Below are 23,952 nucleotides of genomic sequence, written 5' to 3' on the forward strand. Positions count from 1 at the left end.
TCTCAGTGAAATAAGTAAAGTGTAGAACAGTTGTTGTGTAAACTGTAAAATGCATAAAATTGTGAAACTATAAAATGTAGTGAGGGGAATTGAGAGAGGTGAGAGAAGATGGGGGAGGGATACTTTACATAATTCTGCTTTTATAATTATACTGTTTGTTCTTTCATTGTTCTATACTTTTAATATAAGACCCTCATGGTTTTATACCAGTGTTTCATGCTTTTAATATTGTAAAAGACACTAATTCAGTTTTAGTCACATTATTTCCTCTTTTATAATTTACTATTGTATGCCCTTTACAGTTTTTCGCATCCATTGGTCTACACTTTTGATACTTTAATGGAAATTTTTGTACATTATTTACGTTTTACAATTTTAGTGTAAGACACTCTTTTGTTAAACTCATATCATGTCTAGCACTCTCTTCCCCCTCCCTGCCTTCTGTCCCCATCACTGCATTTCATAATTTTACTATTTTATGCCTTTTACAGTTCACACGTACATTGTTCTACACTTTAAGTATTTTAATGAGATTTTTTTGCATGATTATACTTTTTGTAATTATAAGTTAAGATCCTCTCTTGCTAAACTCATGATGTTTCTACCACTCCCCCTCTCTGCTTCCTTCACCTTCTCTCGTTCACCCTCACTCCATTTTTCCCATTTCACCTTCCCCTCACCCCTACATCCACCACATACCAATTTAAAACTCCTGACTGCAGTTAAAAAAACAGTACTCTGGTATGAGTTTCTGGCTTAGACGTGACAGCTTCCTGATGTTACTAAATAGGTAAATTATACATTTATGTATTCTTTTCTACATATTGTAAAGTAATAGATGGTTCATATTTAGTTTTAGTTTGTTTTAGATATAAAGGTGATCCAGATAGATAAAATGTGCAACTGAGACTGAGGAATAAATGAGAACTTTTTAAAATGTCAATGCAGTTGCTGTTCTCTCGTGACAAATATGTTGGCTGTAATGAAAATAACTCTTAACTGTAGTTTTCTTGAAATGTTGTTGCTCAGTGACTGTTCTGTTAAATTTAATAAAAATGTAATGAACTACGTGGTATTTCATATTATAGGAATCGGTGAATGCATTACAGTGTGGGGAACCTGGTCAACAAGAGGAAGAAAGGAGCTTTAATGTGGATACAGGTGTCTCGGTAAGTATTTGAAGCTTGATAATCACTGATTTTGCATCACATGTTACTTGTTTGCCGGCCGGGGTGGCCAAGCGGTTAAAGGCGCTTCAGTCTGGAACCGCGCGACCACTACAGTCGCAGGTTCGAATCCTGCCTCGGGCATGGATTTGTGTGATGTCCTTAGGTTAGTTAGGTTTAAGTAGTTCTAAGTTCTAGGGGACTGATGACCTTAGAAGTTAAGTCCCATTGTGCTCAGAGCCATTTGAACCTTTTTTTTGTTACTTGTTTATGATTATTGCATAGGTTGTAATGCCTGTTCAGTAATATATGTCATGGCCTTAATGGTGGTTGTGGTTTAGTTAAAAGTAACAGCAGTTGGCAAAGTCTAACTAGAAATGATATTCTAAAATAAAAAAAAAATAAATAAATAAAAAATTGTGAAACACTGAAAGATAATTGAATAATTGGTGACAAGGTAAAAGTGGAAGTGGAAGTTGGTAAATAGGCATTAGCATTGAAAGGAGGTGGAAATTTCAGCAGGGAGGTTAAATATCTCCTGATGTGAGAACAGGAACAGCTGTGAGATGTGAAAGACAAACAGAATCCAGACTTCTGACTGGAGTAAGCATATAAAGTTGAAGAGATTGATAGTGAAATCACCTATAGTTCTAGATGTGAAAGATTCACCATGTTGTTGCTACCCAGAAAGTGGTGTACCATAATTTCTATGCAAATATTCTATGAATTTTCATGTAGTGTTGTGTGATAATGCGAAATTTGATGGCATTGCAACTATTTAAGCTGAAGTATATGTTTTCCTCAGAACTAATGGTTTCCACTGTAAGGTTAACTGCACAAGTCATAAATTTCTGCATAAAAATGGGAAATTTTGTTCATTACCTTTACTGTTGTACTGCAATATGCTTCTAAAGATTTTGTTCAAGGTTTGAACCAGATACAATGCACAATTGTTTGTTAGTGCATATCTTTGATGATTAGTCTCAAACTTTTATTGTTAGAATTGAAGAAAAATGAGTATCTATCATTTATGAAACAATTTTCTGTATATAAAAAAGTGTAATGTGGTTTGGATGTCAGTTGAGTGAACTCTGCACCACCACTATGTAAGTTGAAACATTACTGTATAAATAGATTAAAATGCAGTCATAGGAACAATGATGACATCACATATTTCAAATTCCCAATTGAGGTTTCTAATGACAAAATATTTTGGAAAAAAGTGATTTTATCATAAAAGGAGATCTCAACAATTAATGTTTGTGAGGTTGTTTAGATGGTAGGAGCCTCGTACGAATTGTTACGTAGTGTTCTGAATTAAGTTTTGCATATGAAGAAACTGAGTGTACATTGACTTCAGACAAAAGCAGTTGGAGGAAAAATGTTTCTAAATGATCTTTACAGAAGTTGAAACATAATCTGAAGGACTCTGGCAGTAGATAAAACATGCATCGACCATTACTCCAGAAACATAAAATTGTAGACAAAACAGTGTATCAGCAAAGGTGAAACTGCACTGAATAAAAGCAAAAGCTGTTGTGTTTTGTATGGAGAAAGTAATGGTGGCTGCTTTTTGTGGTTTAGGTTATATCATCGCGATTAGTTACTTGGATTGAGTGTCTATTTCCATAGTTGAAGTGCAGTCTATGAAGGTACATTGGACTGGTTTCACCGCACGAGTTGTGTCTGTTTTCTTACCTCAAGAATTGGCCTGTTGGGAAGAACTTTTCAGTGAGTGAAGAAGTTACCTGTGTTACAAACGATCTAGGAATTATATTGCAAAATGATAAAAATTGTGATAATGTTTTTTATGTGAACAGAAATATTAAACACTTAATGGAATTGGATATAATCTGTGTGTAAATAAGATTACACTTTGAAGAAACCCTCTTTTTCTTACAGAATAAATAAAATGAAATTGTTTAATAACTTCTTCGCAAAACTGTATTGTACACTAGGGACAAACTGAATGAGGTAACACTGTTCTAAACAGATTAGCCATGTATTTGACAGGATAGTGTGTCGAGTCTTCATCTGGTTTTTCTGATTTAGATTTTCCATGGTTTCCCTAAATTACTTTAGGCAAATGCCATGATCGTTGCTGCCATAAGGCCATAGCTGACTATCTGTCCCGTTCCTGTCTACAAGACCTGTAAGCATGTAAATGCCTGTGTATATGAATGTTGTAGTTTTTGTTATGTTTAATCTTTAACTACTATGGATGGTTTCTGAGACCACTACAGCTTTTTGTCTTGTGATATTTCATACACCCCTGTGAAATGAAGTGGATTCTTCTGTGTACCTTGCTATTGGATGGCGAGTTACGTGAGCCAGAAATCTGCCATTGTTGTTGCAATTTGTTTGTTATTTTTTGGGCCTTGAGAAGTCTCACAGATGTACCATAGTGTTTGTGTGTAATGTTTTTGTTGAATGTTACTGTTTCTCCATGGTAAGGAAAGCTAGGCCTTCTATGCAATGTTTACTATGTGAGACTGATGTAAGTGTTCAAGAAAGCCTCAGTGAGTTCTCAGATGAAGACTTTGGTGACAGTGACAATGACCCTGATTTTGAATGTTTCTTGATCACAATACTAATTTGGAAGAGGAAACTGGAAGTAATAAAGATGGCACAGCACAGGTGATGATGATGGAGAAGAATACTTCTTTGGTAAGAATAGAAAGATGTTTTTGATGGATAAAATGGAAGCCACTACCTAATGTAAGAACAAGGTGATTCAATATTGTCTTGCAGCTGCCTGGTCTGCAACAGATTCCAAAAAGTCTTGGAGAAAACTTGCTGTTTTGGGATATGAGCCTCAAACACAGAAACAGTTTTTTTTGAAAAACAAAAAGCATCAGCCATTTGTTGTCCTTGTTTGAAGTGGAAAACAAGATACCCATGTTGACAGTGTAGTGGTTTGATTTTGTTGAAGAATTGTTGGAGGGTCTGCATGAAATACATGCACACTGAACACAATTAAAATTTTATTCAGGGCTTCAGAAGAATACAATAGGTAATCACTACCTTCTTGATTTTTAAAATAAAAATTTGGCAAAATTTCGCCTTTGATAGAATTATGGGGTGGAATAATTGCTCTTAGGCTGAAGTGAGAAGTAAACACAAAACTGATTCCAAATAAAATTTGTCATTAGTGAAATATGTTTTTCCATACAGTTATGTTGTGAATCTGTAATGCTCTATCTCCCTGACGATAATCTGTGAGTGAGTAGAGATGTAACTAAGTGCCATTAGTGTTATAACGTCAAATTGAACACACACATTTCAAAAACAACACAACACATGTAAGTCACAGAGCAAGTAGACAAAGTAAGACATGTGTACATGGTAACAGTCAAATCAGCACCGAGTCCAAGTCTAGCGGCCGCTGGCTGGCCGGCCGCTTAGGTGGCACGGCTGCTGCATGGCTGGCAGACAGCTCCGCATGTAGAAGACTCGCGTAACTGCGCGGCAGCACTTTGAAAGATCAGTGAGTCACAACAATTAGTTTAGTAATATATAAAATATAAATAATCTGCAAACTTAGCTCTGTTGTAGTTTTCAAAGTTTTTGAAATTCTGTATTGTTTAAAAAATTGAAATTCCCGTTGAGTCTGTCTCCAAGAAGTATAACAAACAACAGGAAGTCCCGAAAATAAAAAGACAGCCTGAGAGTCCCCTCCATGTTCCTGTTAACATCCATAGTAGCTAAGGATTAAATTGTAATACCGTGACATTTCAATATCTTTGTAAAAGTGATCTACGGACGAATACTACTACTACTACTACTACTACTACTATAGTTCAATTAAAATTACTTTGTGGTTGACGTTTTAGTGAGTTGAGTTGTAGGGACCAGTCATCAACCAATCGTAGCTGTTTCTCGGGCTCTATGTGCTCACTGTGTTGCCTGCTCTGCTGTTACAAGTCTTTCAAGGTGATGTGGATGTGTCTACAGGGTATGGGAGGGAGCAGCAATGGCCAGCCACAGGGGCAGGAGGGAAGGGGAAGGAGCTCCGTATATGTACTGATTTTCACATTACACCACTGTAAAAATATTTTTGTGCAAATAAGGCAAAACTATATTTGCTACTAAAGTTAGTCTTTGGTAAATATTTTAGTTAGTGTACAAAAATAAGGAAAGAATAATTTTAGATGGTCAATCTTTATTACATGATAATAAATTAACTGTTTGGTTAAAAGAGTTCTTTCTTTCTGTCACATTTTATGATGTAACATCATAGCTTGCCTTTAGTGGTCAAAGTTATTATGATGGTTTGAAATTAAGAAACATACAGTGCTTAATTTGAAGAACTTGCAGTGAAAAATCTGACTGATTTATGTTCAGTGAACTTTGCCATATGATACTAAACATGAAATGCTGCCATCATACCAAAATTGTTTTAAGGGTGGGAGGACAGCCATATCTCACTACATTGTGGAGTAAATATAATTTATATACTCACAGTTCACCACTATTTGCCACGGTCACAGTTGTTCCCATGCACTATGCCAATCTCGTGTTTCATTTCATGTAACTGTTTAATGTGCAATTTATCACATCAGTCACACCTACGATCTAAGTTGGCATTACAGTTATACTGTACTGCAACGAGATTAAATGAAACAAAATTGTATGTTTGGCTCATTAGTGTAAAAGCAAAATGCTGGTCTGTAAATGGAAATTTTGATAATACCAAGGACACATTCAATCTTTCTTTAAGCTTGCTTTACTTGTCTCTAAAAAAAAATCTGTTCCCATAGTAATGCATTGATGAAATTAATAGCTCTCATTTTAGTTAGTGTAGCATTTTTGTCAATGTAATAAACTGTTTTGTTATTTTATTTCTACATCCATACATGTAAAAAGCTGAGAATTTATATAAATCAGTATCCTTTGAGTTTGGTTGCTGATCGATGTATTAGATTGCAATGAAACTTTATCCCTGCCACAGGCATACATAACTCAAATCTGTGAATTGTTCTGTCGGTGTTGTTGATATCAAAGAGCCATCAAGAACTTGAGCAAACCTTCAGGATTAGTTATCATTGTAATGTTATTGATAAGGCACCTGCAGTAACTTCCAGAAAACAAGACATTGTCAATTGGGTATAACGAAAAAACATTCCCATAGCAGATGACTATACCAAGACTGAAGAACTGGATCGTGTGGCTCACAATAAAGCCCCTTACATCAATACGCTATAGATGAATTGGCAAAACATATGGCTCTAGGGTCCTCATACTGCCATCATATCACTGCCACTTTAATTACATTATATTCATATGGACTCAAGGGCTACATGGCAAAGAACAACAAAAAAATGTACACAGACAGAAGTGGAACCATTGACAAAAGTTACTATAAACCGATCACCATCATATTATCATAATGTTGTAAGACACATGAAGGAAGTGCCCCACCACTAACTTCCCCACTACCTTCAATGATGTTAGCAACTGTCTGTAAGTTAGTATGCGACTTGTTCCTTTTTTGGTGCATGCATGGGAAAACGAATGTGTAGTGAAAGTAACATAGGCCAACTTATTATTTCGTCAAATTCTGACTGCAGTTCTGGCAACTAACAGAAGGTGGTGAAAGTTATTCAGTCGTAACTGGCATGCATCTGTTAGTGGAATAGTGTGTAAACGAAAATTCATTTGTGTTCACCCCTCACATTGTTCTTCGCTTAGTTAGATAATTTCTTAATTTGTGATGTGTGTGACTGAATACTTATCTTATTGCTGTTATTTGTCTTTAATGGCAAGTTAATACAGTGCTGTACCTACAGAAGCAGTGCCCCACCACTAACTTCCCCACTACCTACAATGATGTTAGCAACTGTCAGTAAGTTAGTATGCGACTTGTTTCTTTTTTGATGCATGCACAACTATCAATCAAATCAGCATGCGGCATGTTGTGTATGAGCAGGCAACTCTGCTCATCACCGCTGCCATCTGTCAATCACAAAGTAATTTTAATAGGAGTATGCTGCTGCTGCTGCTGCTGCTGCTACTGATACTGTTACTGCTGCTGCTAAAACAAATCACATTTGATACTAAAACACTTCTTTATTTCTCTTTTCAAACATATCCAGTTATTTTCAGTTTACAGGACCATTTTATAGTGTCATCATCAGTATGTACAAGCAAAACATAAATCATATGTAGTAGTTATGTTATAGTATCATAGTAACAGTCATGCCAGTATAGAGGGATATGCCACTTAGTAAGTTATAACATGTTTGTGTAGTGCACCTGGGTAGAGATGAGAAAATATAGCATCTGTTTTTGGTGAAATTTGCCTCTATTTTTGGAAAAATTCACATCTAATTTTGTTTGTTTGTGAATGATTATATAAACAGATTTAAAAGATTGTCAAGCTATGTGCGTGAAGACAAAGACTTAGTGCTTCAAAACTGATGGGGGGTAGGGGGGGGGGGGGGCGGAGGATGGCATTCGGGGAACTTTTCGACTGGAGCATTTGCTTTTTGCAAAAGCTTCTGCAGTTTTTTTTCTGTAGTGGCATTTGTTTTTCTTCTTTTGTTGTAGTCAAGCTTTCAACAAGTGCTCGTTCTGTTGAGAAGCAGTAGCATTTTCCCCGCCAGTGAACTGAATGTATCTCGGATTTAAGGTGCTCCACAATACTACTTTTTCTTTTTCTGCCAAGTGAGATAATTATAAAATCTGCAGAATATTAACTCTGAGCTTTTGCAGGGTTTCAAGGCTGTGATATGTATACTTGACAATGCTGTAGGTAGAACTGAGAAGGCACTTAGCATAGAAGTACACCGAAAATAACTTACTTGTTCACTCACATGTTAGGGGAAGAATTTTGGTATGGTTGAAATACACTGTTTTGTTTTGCAGTCTCTGTAGTGCAGAGCTTTGACACTAAATATTTGCTGATGACCGCAAGAGTAAACAATTGAGAATTTTCACCACCAGAGGGGAGAGGGGCAGTGCAGGGAAACAAGCCCTGCCTTCGTTTCACAGGACGGAACCCTGCATCTGTGTTCTATGTTTCTGCGAAAGCAAGACTGACTCATGTTCACAGGAATCACAAATCCCTTCTGGTGTTGTGTGAGTCATAATCAATCCGTAATAGACCAGGATTAGTCTTTTCATTCACTGCAAAATAAGAAAATAAAAGAATGATTAAGAGAGTGGCTACTGGGCTATTGCTGCTGAGGTTTGCAGAATATTGTAAACGAGGTAGTTCAGGCCTGATCTCTAGTGATATTTCATGCAATCACAGCTGAAAGCATCCGCTACCTACAACTGCCACTTTAAAAGTTTTTTAATTATATCAACTTTTGAACTTAAGCTAGCAGACAGATTTGTGCCTTTCTTTGTTCTAAGATATTAGGTCCAATGGCTGAGTACAACACTGCATTACATGTGCTGTATCTTATACAGACCATTCTGCCACTCACAATTGGAGAATCAAGTTTGCTGGTGCACCATTGCATTTATGCACCTTTTTATTGTGCTAACACTTTCTTACGCACATTATCTTTCCAAACTGGGGTTCTCCAGATGATGTGCAATACCAGTAACCAAAAATTTGGCTGCATTTTTTATATTTGTATGCACCAAAATTAACAAAGGAGTGTTGTTAAGAGTTTAATAAAATCTTAAATTCTTTATTTACTTTATGGTTTAACAGTGAAAGTTTTCTGATTAGCTAACACATGCTGAACTTAAGCCACTAGTTAAGAAAGGGATCAAACTTATGTCCACTATAACTTTTGCCAACATTCTCAATAAATTTTGAAAAGCTGTTTCTATACTATCTGTCTACAAATAATATATTGTTGAAGACACACTTTAGATTTCTGGAGTATTTGGATACTCAGAAGGCTATTTACATGTCCAGTGACATTGTAATTAACTAATTTTACAATAAGTTACTGGTTACAGCTATAATATGTGATCTGTCAAAAGGCATTTATGTTGTTGAATCACAAATTCCTCTCAAGTGAATTAGAATAGTGTAGTGTGTCAGCAAATTCTCCAAAGTGATGAGAAAACAGTGAACAAATTGTGTCAATTGGAAAGAATCATTTCTTTATCAGTGTTCATCCAAGTAACAAATTAAATTTAGTTTTAGAAAGATCAGTTACTGAAATTTACATGCTCATTAACAAAGGTTCATAGTTAATTCACAGCAATCTAATTCACTAAATGCAGTTCAGAGCTTCCAAATTGTTTCAACTTAACATATGAAAATAATATTAGGATCTAACAGCCCAAAATTATTGGGGCTAAACAAGCGAAACCTTGATAGAATTTTTTTTTAATAGGAGCCTACTTAAGAGCTACTGAAACACCTAAATAAATACTTCTTTGAAATGTGAGTCTTGTCAGACATATTTGACATAAAAATGGCATACATTGTCTGCATTCATTCAGTGATGTCATATGGAATCATATTTTTGGTTATTTGTGATGCCAAACTAATGTTTTTCCACTCCAAAGAGTATAATATGAATTAACTGTGGTGTAAATTCAAGAAAGTTTTGAAAAAAATGTGTTCAAAGAATTGTAAGTACTAACTACTGATTCTCAACACATTTGTTCCTTAATGAGATTTGTTGTAAGGATTATATCCCTTTTTGAAACACCAGCTTAGTTCACAGAATAATACCAGAAATAAGAACAATCTTCATAAAGAATTAAAGTCATATACTTTGGTCTAAAAATTTTCTGTTCAAGAGAGACATTTTCAATAGCTTTCCAGCAATCATAAAAAAAGTTTTAGCTACTAATACAGTTTTAGAAGAACCTTAAGCTTTTCTTTGTGGTGAACTACTATTTAACAGAACAATTGATATATACATGGATAGCTGTCGTGTATAGGTAACTTTGCAACATGCAAAATTTTGTTGCTCTGATCATTAGGTTGTGCAAAACTGTATCTCAGGTGGGCAGCTGCTATGAGGTCCCCAAACATCTTGAAGCTGGAACGTAATAAGTGCAACAGTTAATCTTATTCCGAAGTGATATACTCGTACACAGCTCCACTATGTTCCATTTATTCTAGGAGAACTTTATGGAGACATATCCAGGCCATGTAAGCACTTGTTACAAAAATTTTTAATCATACTTGACAAATATTTTCCCAAAAATTTGTGACTAACATGATAGATAGGCCTATGAGAAATATCAGGTTTTATTAATAAGCACACAGTTAGTTAGTTTCGTGTTTCATAAATAATTTGTACAATTAATAATAATGTTTTGGAATCGGACTTTTAGATTCACATTACACATTCACATGTAAATAAGGTTACATGCCGATTTTTCTCTTTTGTTGCACTGTTGAGAGTTAATAATTTGTACACATCACCTTTTACACTTTTTTAGTGATTGATTGTTTATTATTGAGTAATAATTTACATTTTGCTGTGTCAGTTTCATGTGAGGAGTGTGTGTGTGTGTGTGTGTGTGTGTGTGTGTGTGTGTGTGTGTGTGTAACTATAAATTCTTCTATGGAATAAAAGGAGTTGTCAAGGAGAAACCTCTTCAGTTTGTCCCATATTTTACTTTTCTGTCTGTCAGACATTTTATGTTAGTGAGTAAGTAATCAAAACGTTTGGTGGAAGCATTGTGTACACTCTTTTTGTGATAAAGACAACTGTAATATGTCATAATTAATGTCATTTTGTTCTTATATTGTAATTATGTACATCATTGTTTCTTTTGAACTGCAGTGGATTATTTACTAAAAACATCACAAGGGGATGAATATACTGTGACACAGTAGTCAAAATGCGTAACTCCTTAAAAATATGTCTACATGATGACTGTGGTTGAGCACCACATATATTCTTACAGCACATTTTTGGGCAATGAATACTTTCTTGCTTAAAGTTGAGGTACCTGAACATTATCCTGTTTGACATTATTTACTGAAAATATGTAAAATATGTCAGCTTACTAATTTGTCTTTTCCCTAGATTTACAATGATTCTAAATGCAAATATAGCCATACTAATTTGTTTCAGGAGTTCCGAAATGTGTTTTTTTCCAGTTTAAATTCTCATCTACCTAGACACTTAAAATTTTGACATTTCCACCGTAGTTATTATTTCCTCGCTGTGTGTTATACTGTATATGTATATGTGCAGAACTGAATACATTGTACACAGGAAGTTTGAATACAAATACCTTCAGCCACAACTTGTTAATGTTTTATTAAATTACATGATGCATTTCTGACCATGTGGGTTTATCTTCAGATGTAAATCGTCTAATACATAATTTACATTTGCTCTTCAGTGAGGTGAAATGCATTTTCCTATTATAAGAAAGTTAGATAGGTTTCATATTTCGTGAATTGAATGCAGCAGCATGTGGGGAGGAAAAAAAAACCCCTATGAAAAATTAGTTGGACAAACAAGGAAGAACAATTTTAATCTTTTTGCTTCATTTAATGTAACTAACCTATTTACAAATATACGAATTGAAGAAGCAATAGAAATAATCTTTAACAACTAAGTAAAGCATAAAAATTTATCAGTTTCAGAAACATTAGAGGCCACTGCAACTAATATTGGTACATAATTACTTCACATTATATGGGAAATTTTACCAATGGAAAGTGGTAGTTAAGCCTTCAGATCGGTGAGCTCTTTCCCTTTGTGATGGGGACTATGCTCTTGAGGATATGGACTTCCAATCAGAGGCACCAGAGATTAAGGAACCAACTAACATTCCTCCTGACCTCCGTGGTACATCACCGCCTCCAAGGGAGCAAGAAAAGAACGACCATTGCCAAACAATGCCTTTCACAGGGACTTCTGTGCTGCAGTGGAATTTGAACAGATATTGCTCACATTTGGAAGAACTGCAGCTCTTGGTCCAGGAGAAACCATTCTGCATCTGCTTACAAGAAACACATCTTAAAGTTGGTGACACATCTGCATTACGGGGCTACCATGCATACAGAAAGGACGATACTCCTGGAGACAGGGCTACAGGTGGAGTGGCTGTTTTCATTGATGACAGATGCCACTCCTGTCCTGTCCCTCTTACCACAACATTGCAAGCAATTGTCGTGAAAGTTCTTGCACCCTTTAATATGACAGTGTGTTCTTTGTACCTTCCACCTAATGATGTTTTGGATGCAGATGTACTGGCAGAACTCTTCCGGGCACTCCCATGCCCATTCCTCCTTGTGGGGGACTTCAGCCCACACATTGTGCTGTGGGGCTCAGGGGATGTCTGATCGAGTGACTAAGCCATTCTGAGAATATCTGCCTGCTGAACATGGGTCAGATACGTTTCCACAGCTACAGGGTCTTTTTCAGCCATTGGCCTTTGTTTTTGTTCCCCCAGCTATTACAGACTCAGTTCAGTTGGAAATGGCTCAAGATCTACATTCTAGTGACCGGGATCCGTCTGCCAATTAGGACAGTGGCTGACAGGAGGCCACACAGATGGAAGATACAAAGGGCAAATTGGTTGCAGTACAGTCAACAGGCTATTTGGGAACAAAAGAATTGTGCACAGGATACAGTGGCCCGTATCACTTGTGGGATCCAACGGGCTGCCACAGAGTCCACCCCCAGTCTAGTAACCACCACAGACAGTGGCCTGTATATTGGCGGAATGATGGCTGTCGATTTGCAGTCAGGGCCGGATGAACAGCTCTGCAGAATTCCAAACACTGTCTAACTACAGAAAATCTTTATGCCTTCAGATCTGCGAGAGCACATGTGAGGTGAGTGATAAAAGACTGTAAGAGGGCTTCCTGGAGAGAATTTTCAACTTCCATTACCGTATTTACTTGAATCTAAGCCGCACTCGAATCTAAGCCGCACCTGAAAAATGAGACTCGAAATAAAGGAAAAAAAAATTTCCTGAATCTAAGCCGCACCTGAAATTTGAGACTCGAAATTCAAGGGGAGAGAAAAGTTTTAGGCCGCACCTCCAAATTGAAACAAAGTTGGTCCATTGTAATATGAAACACAATTTAGGTCGATTGAATGACAATACAGCCACAGTAGTTTGGTTCGAGTCGTAAGCTTAGCAATTAAGCCTTACAAGGTAGCCATTGCTATGGGTCAGGCGCTCCGTCTGTATTTATACTGGTACCCTTCCCTTTTCACACGTTTCGTCTGGTTTGAATCGATTGCTTATATTGCTTTGATCTGATAAGTGTCGTCACTCTAAGCTGGAAATGCATTACTGTACTGTGTCATGCATTGCTCGTCGCATTCTGATAGTGCATGTTTACGACCTGTCGCCGCTCGCAGCATGGCTTGCTTTTGTGCACGCTACTGCGCTTTAAAAAAAAAAAGAAAGAAGAGGAAGAAGAAGAAGGAGAAGAAGAAGAAGTGAGGAATCGTCTCATTAGCGAAACAATGGCAAGAGACTGCTATTTGTTGTTACTTACACTGCTGCTTTCTTTGATAATGATCAACAAGAACCAAAAATAGTAGACTGCGTATGATAGAACATGTTCTGAACGAGAGTTAGGCGAAAATTTTTCTGCGTTTGAAAATCTTTGTGGCCGCTACTTTAGTACATCAAATTCTGCACAGAAATTAGTCATTTTAGATTTAAAAATCTAGTCAGTTGCCGTGCTTCATTTCTGACTGTATCACTATTATGCATAAGAATAATACGAATATAAGCGTGACACGATACGTATATTCTTCCGCGTTTGCTGTTGTCTCACTCTAGTTTCGTAGTGTATTAGGCAGACCGGATTTAAATGAGATAGCAGCAAACAAGAAAGAATACATGGCAAAATGTTTATATTCGTATTATTCTTATGGTGAAGAGAATACTGCATGTGATTCAAATTTCATCAGGTTCCTATTAGCAACCATCTCTTCTCACAGGTAGGAAAAAATTCAGAACGTAGAGTTGGCCATATTGACAAACATCCCAAACAGTCTTGCCAGTCGGATTTTCGTAGTACATTGAAATTCTGCTACATTTAAAATGAACAATACGGAATTTGTATTTACTTCGTTGGATAATGTATGAAAATGAAGTGGTCGAAACTCGGGGCAGAGAAAAAAAAACTCGTCTTCCACCTTTTTGTTTGTTAAAATTTATTAACTGACGCAGTGGTTTTGGCGCCAGTATTTATCTTTGTGCTTACAAAGCATGCCTGTGTAGTGCTACATATATTCGACGGCAGAAGTTAGTTGTGGCGGCACCTACCACCATTTTTCAGAACTTCCATTTGCTTTGCACTCGATTCTAAGCCGCAGGCGGTTTTTTGGATTACAAAAACCGGAAAAAAAGTGCGGCTTAGATTCGAGTAAATACGGTAATTGGTCCACTTCCACTGCACAAGTATGGGAATCAATTAGATGGATTTAAGGCAAGGGTAGTACATGTCCAATTAAGGCCTTGTCAAGTAATGGGGTCTTGGTGGACATACCAAAAGACATAGCTCAGGTTTTAAATGAACACTTCTTTACTGTTACTATGTCATCCAGACAAGCTTCTGCTTTTCAGGTGTTCTGTAGGACTGCAGAGATGAGGAAGCTCAATTTCTTCTTGCATAATGAGGACGTCTACAACCTTCCATTCTCCATGTGGAAACTGGAATCAGCTTTGTCTGCACAGCCAGGGACACTACTCCAGGGCCTGATGAGATCCATTGTGCCATGCTTCGTCATCTGTGCCCTGAAGTGAAAGTGACAGCTCCTCTTTTGTTTCAATCCAATCTGGTTTGATTAACAGTACCCTACAACTTGGAAGGAGGCAATATTAATTCCGTTCTGGAAACTAGGCAGGGACTGTAGCACCCCTAAAAGTCACCAGGGTGTAGTCATTACTAGTTGTATGGGTAAGACTCTTGAATGCATGGTCAATTACTGCCTCGTCTGGCTGCTCGAATCCTTAGGTCACCTGAGCCATTCTCAGTACAGTTTCAGGCACTACCGTTCCACCCTTGATAACTTCTACTGGAGGCGACAATACAGGAGTTCTCCTTATGCTGAAACCATTTGGTTTGTGTGTTTTTTGACCTCAAATGAAGCGTATGACACTACTTGGAGGTACAACATCCTTCGCCAAATTCATGAACGGGGACTATGTGGACACCTGTTGCTTCTTATCCAATCCTTTCTCAAGGACAGAGTGTTTTCGATATCGCATTGGCGATGCCTTGTCTGACTACAATGTTAAGGAGAATGGTGTCCCCCAGAGCCGTGTCCTCAGTCTCACATTGTTTGCCATCACCATCAATGGCATTTCCTCCGCAGTCAGGAGCCCTGTCAAATGCTCTTTGTTTGGGGACAGCTTTGCAACCTTCTACTCTTCCTCTGATCATGTAACAACAACGGGGCAGCTACAGCTGACCATTAGGAGACTGGAAACTGGGCCAGGAAATTGTTTTCGATTCTCACCCAAGAAGACAACATGTGTCAATTTTAATCGTACTCGGCGAATTTTTAACCAACCAGTTCTCACAGTGGGGGACAATATTTTATATTTTCAAGACACTGTGCACTTTTTGGGTTAATTATTTGACTCTAAATTAACTTGGCTCCCACATCTGAAAGACCTGTGAACAGTGGGCTTCCAGTCATCGAATATTTTGAAATGCCTTAGCAGAAAAACATAGGGAGCTGACAGGTCCCACCTCCTGCAGTTTAATAAGGCATTTGTTTGGTCACATTTAGATTATGGCAGCGTGGTCTACAGATCGGCCCATCCTTCCTATCTCAAGGTGTTGGGTGCTGTCCACCATGAGGGCATTCGGATATCGACTGGAGCCTTTCGGACCAGCCCAGTTTTGAGTCTGTGTGCAGAGGGTGATGAACCACCACTCTGGATTCGGTGACATATGCTTTTGGCTTGACAGGTGCTGAAATTCTCAGCGTCACCTCAGTCATTGACTTTTAGTTCAGTGTTTCAACCCACCTCTGAACAGCTGTTCAGGATGTGCCCCAAGCGACCAAGCCATTTGGGATACATGATACAGACTGTCTCAAAGATCTGGCTCTCTCAGGCATCAAAGTACACAGCCAGGAATGGTACACATTGCCTCTTTGGTGTCATCAGAGGCCGAAAGTGATTTTAAGTGTGGCACAGTACGAGAAAACTTGTACTCCCGATCACATTTTTGGAACTTTGTTTTCATCCATTTTAAGTACGTACCACAGTTTTATCATTGTGTATGCAGATGGATCCCAGTAAGAGAATGCTCTGTCGTTCTGCTGTTTTCCCTGATAGCATTTTTAAAATGCATCTTTCGGAACAATTTACAAATTGTAATGTGATATTATATGGCATTCTGATGGCACTGGAGAGGGTTCACAGAAATCACCATACAAGGTTTCTTATCTGTTCCAACTCTCTTAGTACATTGCAAGCACTTCACCAAAAGTATCCAGTATACCCACTGATTCAGCTCATCCATGACTCCTTACAGCGACTCAAACACTGTGGCAAGGAGATGATCTTTTGCTGGGTACCTGCCCACATTGGGATACAGGACAACGACATGGCCAACAAAGTCACCAAGGAAGCACGTTGGGATGATGCTGTCCAGTGATGCCCCTTCCTGGTGCATGCCATCATCTCATTTTCTGACAGATGCATCATGTGTCAATGGGAGACTGAATGGTTGCTCAAATCGATCACAAAGGCTTGGCCGACTTCCTGTCAGCCTCGCCATTGGAAGGAGGTTCTACTTACCAGACTGTGCATCGGGCATAGACCTTTAACGCAAAACTCCGTCCTGCAGCAGGATGATTTACCACTCTGTGAAGTTTGTGGCGTGATGTTTCCAGTTCAGCATATTGTCGCTACATGTGTCCTATATACTGATATTAGGGCAGCCCTCAGTTTCGATGTAGACCTGTCCACCATTCTTGCAGATACCGATTCTAGTGTTACAAGGGTGGTGAAATTTTGTGAACTGTCAGGGCTCATCCCTGAATTGGTGGGGAAAGGTGGCAGATTTTAATACATTATAAACTGCACTGCATTTGGAGACAGCCTTTGTCCATACCCGTGAGATTAGCATGCTGACTTTTTGTCAGGGCACTGATGACCATGATGTTGAGTGCTCCTCAGCCAAAATAATAATCATCATCACTAGATAGGTGCAGTATTTGTGCTGGGCGCTGGGGAGGGGGGCTGTCAAAGAGGAGAGGAGAGTAGTAGAGAAGGGGAAAGAATTTTGCAGTTGTGCTGATGGAATGTAAGGCATGTTTAAGGCTTGGGTAGAAGCAGGGAGGGAAATAGAGGCAGTTGACAGACAGGCATTAGTGCAAGTTGAGGCCATGGGGGTTAACAGGAACGAATGGTATGTTGCAGGGAGACTTCCTACTTGTGCATTTCAGAAAAGCTGGTATTGGTGGGAAGAATCCACATGGCACAGGCTGTGTAGCAATTGTTCAACTCCAGCACATTGTGTATTGGGTGGCGAGCTCAACAACTAGATGGTTCAGCTGTCAGTTGGCCACAGTTTCATAGTGACTATTTGTATGAACAGACAGCTTGTTAATGGGTGTGCTCACATAGAATGCTGTACAGTGGTAGCAGGCAATTAGTATATCACACGGCTACTTTCATATGTGGCCCCCGCCTTTGATGAGCTAGCAGATACCTCTGACAGGTCTAGAGTATGTGGTAATGGGAGGAAATCTTTGGAACAGGTCTTGCATCTAGATCTGTTACAAGGATATGAGTCACATGGCAAGTGTTTGAGAGCAGGACGGACAAGGTAAGGAGATTGCGTAGGTTGGGCGGGTGGCAAAATACCACTGTGGGAGGATGATGAGAATAGTGAGGAGGATATTTTTCATTTTAGGGCACCAATGAAAGTTAGCTGATCTCACAATAGAAGAAAGCATTCACACTAGCTTTTCCTGCCAATACTACACTCATTGGGTTCAGGAGGACCAGATTAAGCAAATGGGGGAAGGTGTTGAGGTTTCAGAGGAATGTAGATAGGATGTACTCACCCTCATTGCAGATCTACATCTAATTTATACTCCGCAAGCCACCCAACAGTGTGTGGCGGAGGGCACTTTACGTGCCACTGTCATTACCTCACTTTCCTGTTCCAATCGCATATGGTTTGCGGGAAGAATGACTGCCAGAAAGCCTCTGTACATGCTCGAATCTCTCTAATTTTACATTCGTGATCTCCTCGGGAGGTATAAATAGGGGGAAGCAATATATTCAATACCTCATCCAGAAACACACCCTCTCGATACCTGGACAGCAAGCTACACCGCAATGCAGAGCGCCTCTCTTGCAGAGTCTGCCACTTGAGTTTGTTAAACATCTCTGTAATGCTATTACGCTTACCAAATAACCCTGTGATGAAATGCACCACTCTTGTTTGGATCTTCTCTATCTCCTCTGTCAACCTGACCTGGTACAAATCCCACACTGATGAGCAATACTCAAGTATAGGTCGAACAAGTGTTTTGTAAGCCACCTCATTTGTTGATGGACTACATTTTCTAAGGACTCTCCCAATGAATCTCAACCTGGCACCCACCTTACCAACAATTAATTGTATATGATCATTCCATTTCAAATCATTCGCATACTCCCAGATATTTTACAGAAGTAACTGCTACCAGTGTTTGTTCTGCTATCGTATAATCATACAATAAAGGATCCTTCTTTCTATGTATTCGCAATACATTACATTTGTCTATGTTAAGGGTCAGTTGCCACTCCCTGCACTAATTGCCTATCTGCTGCAGATCTTCCTGCATTTCACTGCAATTTTCTAATGCTGCAACTTCTCTGTATACTGCAGCATTATCCACGAAAAGCCACATGGAACTTCCGACACTATCTGCTGGGTCATTTATATATATTGTGAAAAGCAATGGTCCCACAACACTCCCCTGTGGCACGCCAGAGGTTACTTTAACGTCTGTAGACGTCTCTCCATTGAGAACAACATGCTGTGTTCTGTTTGCTAAAAACTCTTCAATCCAGCCACACAGCTGGTCTGATATTCCATAGGTCCTTACTTTGTTTATCAGGCGACAGTGTGGACCTGTGAACGCCTTCCAGAAGTCAAGGAAAATGGCATCTACCTGGGAGCCTGTATCTAATATTTTCTGCGTCTCATGAACAAATAAAGCGAGCTGGGTCTCACACGATCACTGTTTCCGGAATCCACGTTGATTCCTACAAAGTAGATTCTGGGTTTCCAGAAATGAAGTGATAAGCAAGCAAAAAACATGTTCTAAAATTCTACAATAGATCGATGTCAGAGATATAGGCCTATAGCTTTGTGCATCTGCTCGACGACCCTTTTTGAAAACAGGGACTACCTGTGCTCTTTTCCAATCATTTGGAACCTTCCGTTCCTTTAGAGACTTGCGGTACACGGCTGTTAGAAGGGGGGCAAGTTCTTTTGCGTACTCTGTGTAGAATCGAATTGGTATCCCATCAGGTCCAGTGGACTTTCCTCTGTTGAGTGATTCCAGTTGCTTTTCTATTCCTTGGACACTTATTTCGATGTCAGCCATTTTTTCGTTCGTGCGAGATTTGGAGAAGGAACTGCAGTGGGGTCTTCCTCTGTGAAACAGCTTTGGAAAAAGGTGTTTAGTATTTCAGCTTTACATGTGTCATCCTCTGGTTCAATGCCATTATCATCCCAGAGTGTCTTACTGATTTAACATAAGACAAGACCTTCCTAGGATTTGCTGTCAAGTCAGTACATAGAATTTTACTTTTGAAATCACTGAACGCTTCACGCATAGCCCTCTTTGTGCTAACTTTGACATTGTTTAGCTTCTGTTTGTCTGAGACGTTTTGGCAGTGTTTAAATTTGCAGTGAAGCTCTCTTTGCTTTCGCAGTAGTTTCCTAACTTTGTTGTTGAACCACGGTGGGTTTTTCCTGTCCCTCACAGTTTTACCGGCACGTACCTGTCTAAAAAGAATTTAATGATTGCCTTGAATTTTTTCCATAAACACTCAACATTGTCAGTGTCGGAACAGAAAATTTCGTTTTGATCTGTTAGGTAGTCTGAAATCTGCCTCCTATTACTCCTGCTAAACAGATAAACCTTCCTCCCTTTTTTATATTCCTATTTACTTCCATATTCAGGGATGCTGCAACAACCTTATGATCACTGATTCCCTGTTCTGTGCTTACAGAGTTGAGAAGTTCGGGTCTGTTTGTTATCAGTAGGTCCAAGATGTTATCTCCACGAGTCAGTTCTCTGTTTAATTGCTGGAGGTAATTTTCGGATAGTGCACTCAGTGTAATGTCACTCGATGCTCTGCCCCTACCGCCTGTCCTAAATATCTGAGTGTCCCAGTCTATATCTGGTAAATTGAAATCTCCACCTCAGACTGTCATCAATGAACCTGAACCAGTTGGGGGTTTGGCATTCTAGGTGGCTAGGAAGGATTCCTCTAGATGGCCCATAAATAGTTTGACGTAGAATAGTGCCATATGCCTGAGAGGCCATTCACTATGCTGTCTTCAATGTCATAGAAGAGGGAAAATGCATAAGAATAATGTCATTTAAGGAACAACATGGAGCCTCAGCAAATAAAAGTGCAGGTTCTTGCCAATTCAGACTGTACAGAGGGTGAAAGTCAAGTGCAGTAGTGCCCATTCTGACACTGGAGGGGAAAGAGAGAGAGAGAGAGAGAGAGAGAGAGAGAGAGAGAGAGAGAGAGATATAAGACTGAGCGAGGTGGCGCAGTGGTAAGACACTGGACTCGCATTCGGGAGGACGGCGGTTCAATCCCGCGTCCGGCCATCCTGATTTAGGTTTTCCGTGATTTCCCTAAATCACTCCAGGCAAATGCCGGGATGGTTCCTCTGAAAGGGCACAGCCGACTTCCTTCCCCCATCCTTCCCTAATCCGATGAGACCGATGACCACGCTGTCTGGTCTCCTTCCCCAAAATCAACCCAACCAACAGTACACACGGTACACACTATACATACAACACACCCAACGGTACACACTATACATACAATTCTGAAGAATTTAGAAAATTGAGATGCAATTTATCAGCAATTTCCATGGAGAAGAGTGATCATAATAACATTTGTTGAGAAGTAGTAATATGATTATCAATGTTGTGTTTGTTTCAGGTCTCCAATATTCCACCTGGCACGAATGCTGCTAAACACAACAATATTGTAGACACTGAAAAATCTGATGGAGCAAACATTGAATATGTTGTAAGTATTATTGGTAGTGACATGCAGAAATGAAGCAGTACTGCATCTAGTGTTTTATTGTGAAACGTTTATTGTGTAATGAATTCAGGGTTGATGAGATCTTGTGTAGCCTGTTGTAATTGTGGCTAAAACAAATGAAGACCAAATAGAATTAAAATCAGGACATATTTACATTACAGAGGGACAGAGCTGGTAGGAAACTTAGTGCTTAAAAAAAATTAACAGTATTGGAGAAATCGTGCACATAATGACAAAACTTGTTTTGAAAATAAACAAAAGGTATTTCATTTTATCATTCAAGCTTGCACCAATGTTCTCACATTCTGATGCAGAAACTGAAGGCCTGTATGAGGTGGTGTTTTTATTTTATTTTTTATTTTTTTTATAGTGAGAGAGAGAGAGAGAGACATTTGTTGAAACAACATGATTGTTCTTAAAATTGTCTTTCATAAAGCAATAGCAAATGGTCTTGGCATAGACTAAATTAAATTAAAAAATGAAAGTGACTAAATCTGATCAAACAGTGAGTAAATTTTACAGGATATGAATGCTTTAAGTCTCTCCAAAATTTTAAGATGATCATAGACTGATAAGACCAAGAGTAAAACTTGAAAAAAAGCTGGAAAGAAAGAAACCCATGAGCCATAAAATCATAAGTGTAAAATATGTGATATCATTTAAGAATAGTGAGGCATATCATATTACATTAAGTAACTGGTTCCGTATGTTCCAAAAAGAAAGTTTTACAGACATAGACAAAAGGGCTGTATACTAAATAAGCAAAGGTACTTAAGGAAACAGCAAATGATGTAGGTCAGATAGACCTAAAAAAGAAAAAAAAAAGAAATTATCAGATAGAACAACGCATCTACACACAGAAAATGTAATGAGAGAAATAATTGAAAACCATGAGTATGAAGAAGGTAAAACAGAATCTTATGTTTGCTAGACACCACAGTCCATCAGTTATGATGGCACAGAAACTAACAACAGAAAACCGTTTGTATAAGCAGTCCAGGACTTCTTAAAATGTTTGTATAGTTCAAGAGATGAACCCCAAACACAAGTAGTTAATAATTGAAACAGCACTATTCTGAAAGTGATTCCAGATGATATGTATAAAGCCATTTGAGGTATGAAGAAAGGAACCAACAAATGGTGGTGGTTTGGTAGAAATAAATAATTACCAAGGAAAAGAATACAAAAGAAACCTACAAAACAATTTACCGAGTGCCTGGAAAAGCCGGATTTCCATAAAACCTGAAAAATTCTGTAATTGTTCTGCCTCACAAGAAAGAATACAGAAAATACGTAAAAGTCCTATCAATTTCCTTTCCATAATGTACATGGTATTCACCAAGTATATATCCAGACACACATAAAAAGCACTATACTTCAATCAGGCAAAAGAACAAGCCAGTTTAAAATGTGGATGTAGCACAGTGGTTGGTTAGCAAGTCAGGGCTGGAGCTATAGATGTAATCAGTATTAATTAGCACTTTGCATGGGATTAATAGATTCTGAGAAAATTTTTGACTTAAATTCTGTACTAATCTCTACTAATGTACCTGGATGAACAAGAAGGTACTAATGCAAACAGTGTTAGTATACTTGAGGATATATATGTGAAAGTTTCATTACAGTAGAGGGAAATTCAGAATTGTAATTGGAGTCAGTCATGGAGATTCAGTATCACCAAAACTATTCATAACACCCCTAGAAGTAGTCTTCAGATTCCTAAATTATGAAAATGGAGAAAGAAAACAGTTTAATGGTAGATACCTCAACCACATTTGTTTACTTGGTGATATACTCATTGCTTATAGTGTGGGATATTTCAACAGCAAATGGGATAACTTAAAAGAGCAGATTTGAAAATAATGTTTAATTAATGTATCAGAAATAAACTTGTACAAATGAGCAGTGAAATCATATATCAAGGTGGTCATTGTATTTATGGCAATTAAAGACAGAAGCTAAATGGAGAGCAAAGGAAATAGAAGAGTAAAAATAACCGGAAATGCTTTTGGTAATATAGAGGTTCCTTTTTAATACCTTAACTGAGATTATTTGTCTTTTAGTAAATGACAAGTATTTTATTCTTCAGTTATGGGGGTGATCTAGCTTAATATGAAAATAGAAGTAAAGAGCTTCACACAGCCAAGGTCACTATTTTACAGCATTTATTTAGAGTTCAGGTTTCAACAAACTAAGTTTCCATCTGTAGGTGTGAGAGGGGGAAACCACCACCTAAACTCCACCCAAACAAGTTATGAAGGCCCAGTGGTACTGATCAGCTGCCATGTTATCCTCAGCCCACAGGCATCACTGGATGAGAATATGGAGAGGCATGTGGTCAGCACACCGCTCTCCCAGCCATATGTCAGTTTACGAGACTGAAGTTACTACTTCTCAATCAAGTATCTCCTCAGATTGCCTGACAAGGGCTGACAGTACTCCACTTGCCAACAGCACTCGGCAGACCAGATGTTCACCCATCCAAGTGATAGCCTAGCCCAACAGTTTTTAACTTCGGTTATCTGACAGGAACTAGTGTTACCACTGAAGCAAGGCCATTGGCTTGGACATGTAAAGCAGAGCTCAAAATTGTAAGGACAATAGGTTCATATAA

General features: G+C 38.5%; 1 protein-coding gene across 1 annotated transcript in view; it reads left to right on the top strand.

The window, feature by feature from the left end:
• The window catches only part of LOC124554842, a 511,599-nt gene that overhangs the window by 240,041 nt on the left and 247,606 nt on the right, over nt 1-23,952 (top strand). Inside the window, exons 16-17 of the mRNA XM_047128504.1 lie at nt 1,089-1,169; nt 21,231-21,320. Of these exons, the coding sequence (XP_046984460.1) occupies nt 1,089-1,169; nt 21,231-21,320 (171 nt within the window). The remainder of the gene's footprint in view (nt 1-1,088; nt 1,170-21,230; nt 21,321-23,952) is intronic.

The sequence above is a fragment of the Schistocerca americana genome, chromosome X (genome assembly GCF_021461395.2).
Source record: "Schistocerca americana isolate TAMUIC-IGC-003095 chromosome X, iqSchAmer2.1, whole genome shotgun sequence".
Lineage (NCBI taxonomy): Eukaryota > Metazoa > Arthropoda > Insecta > Orthoptera > Acrididae > Schistocerca > Schistocerca americana.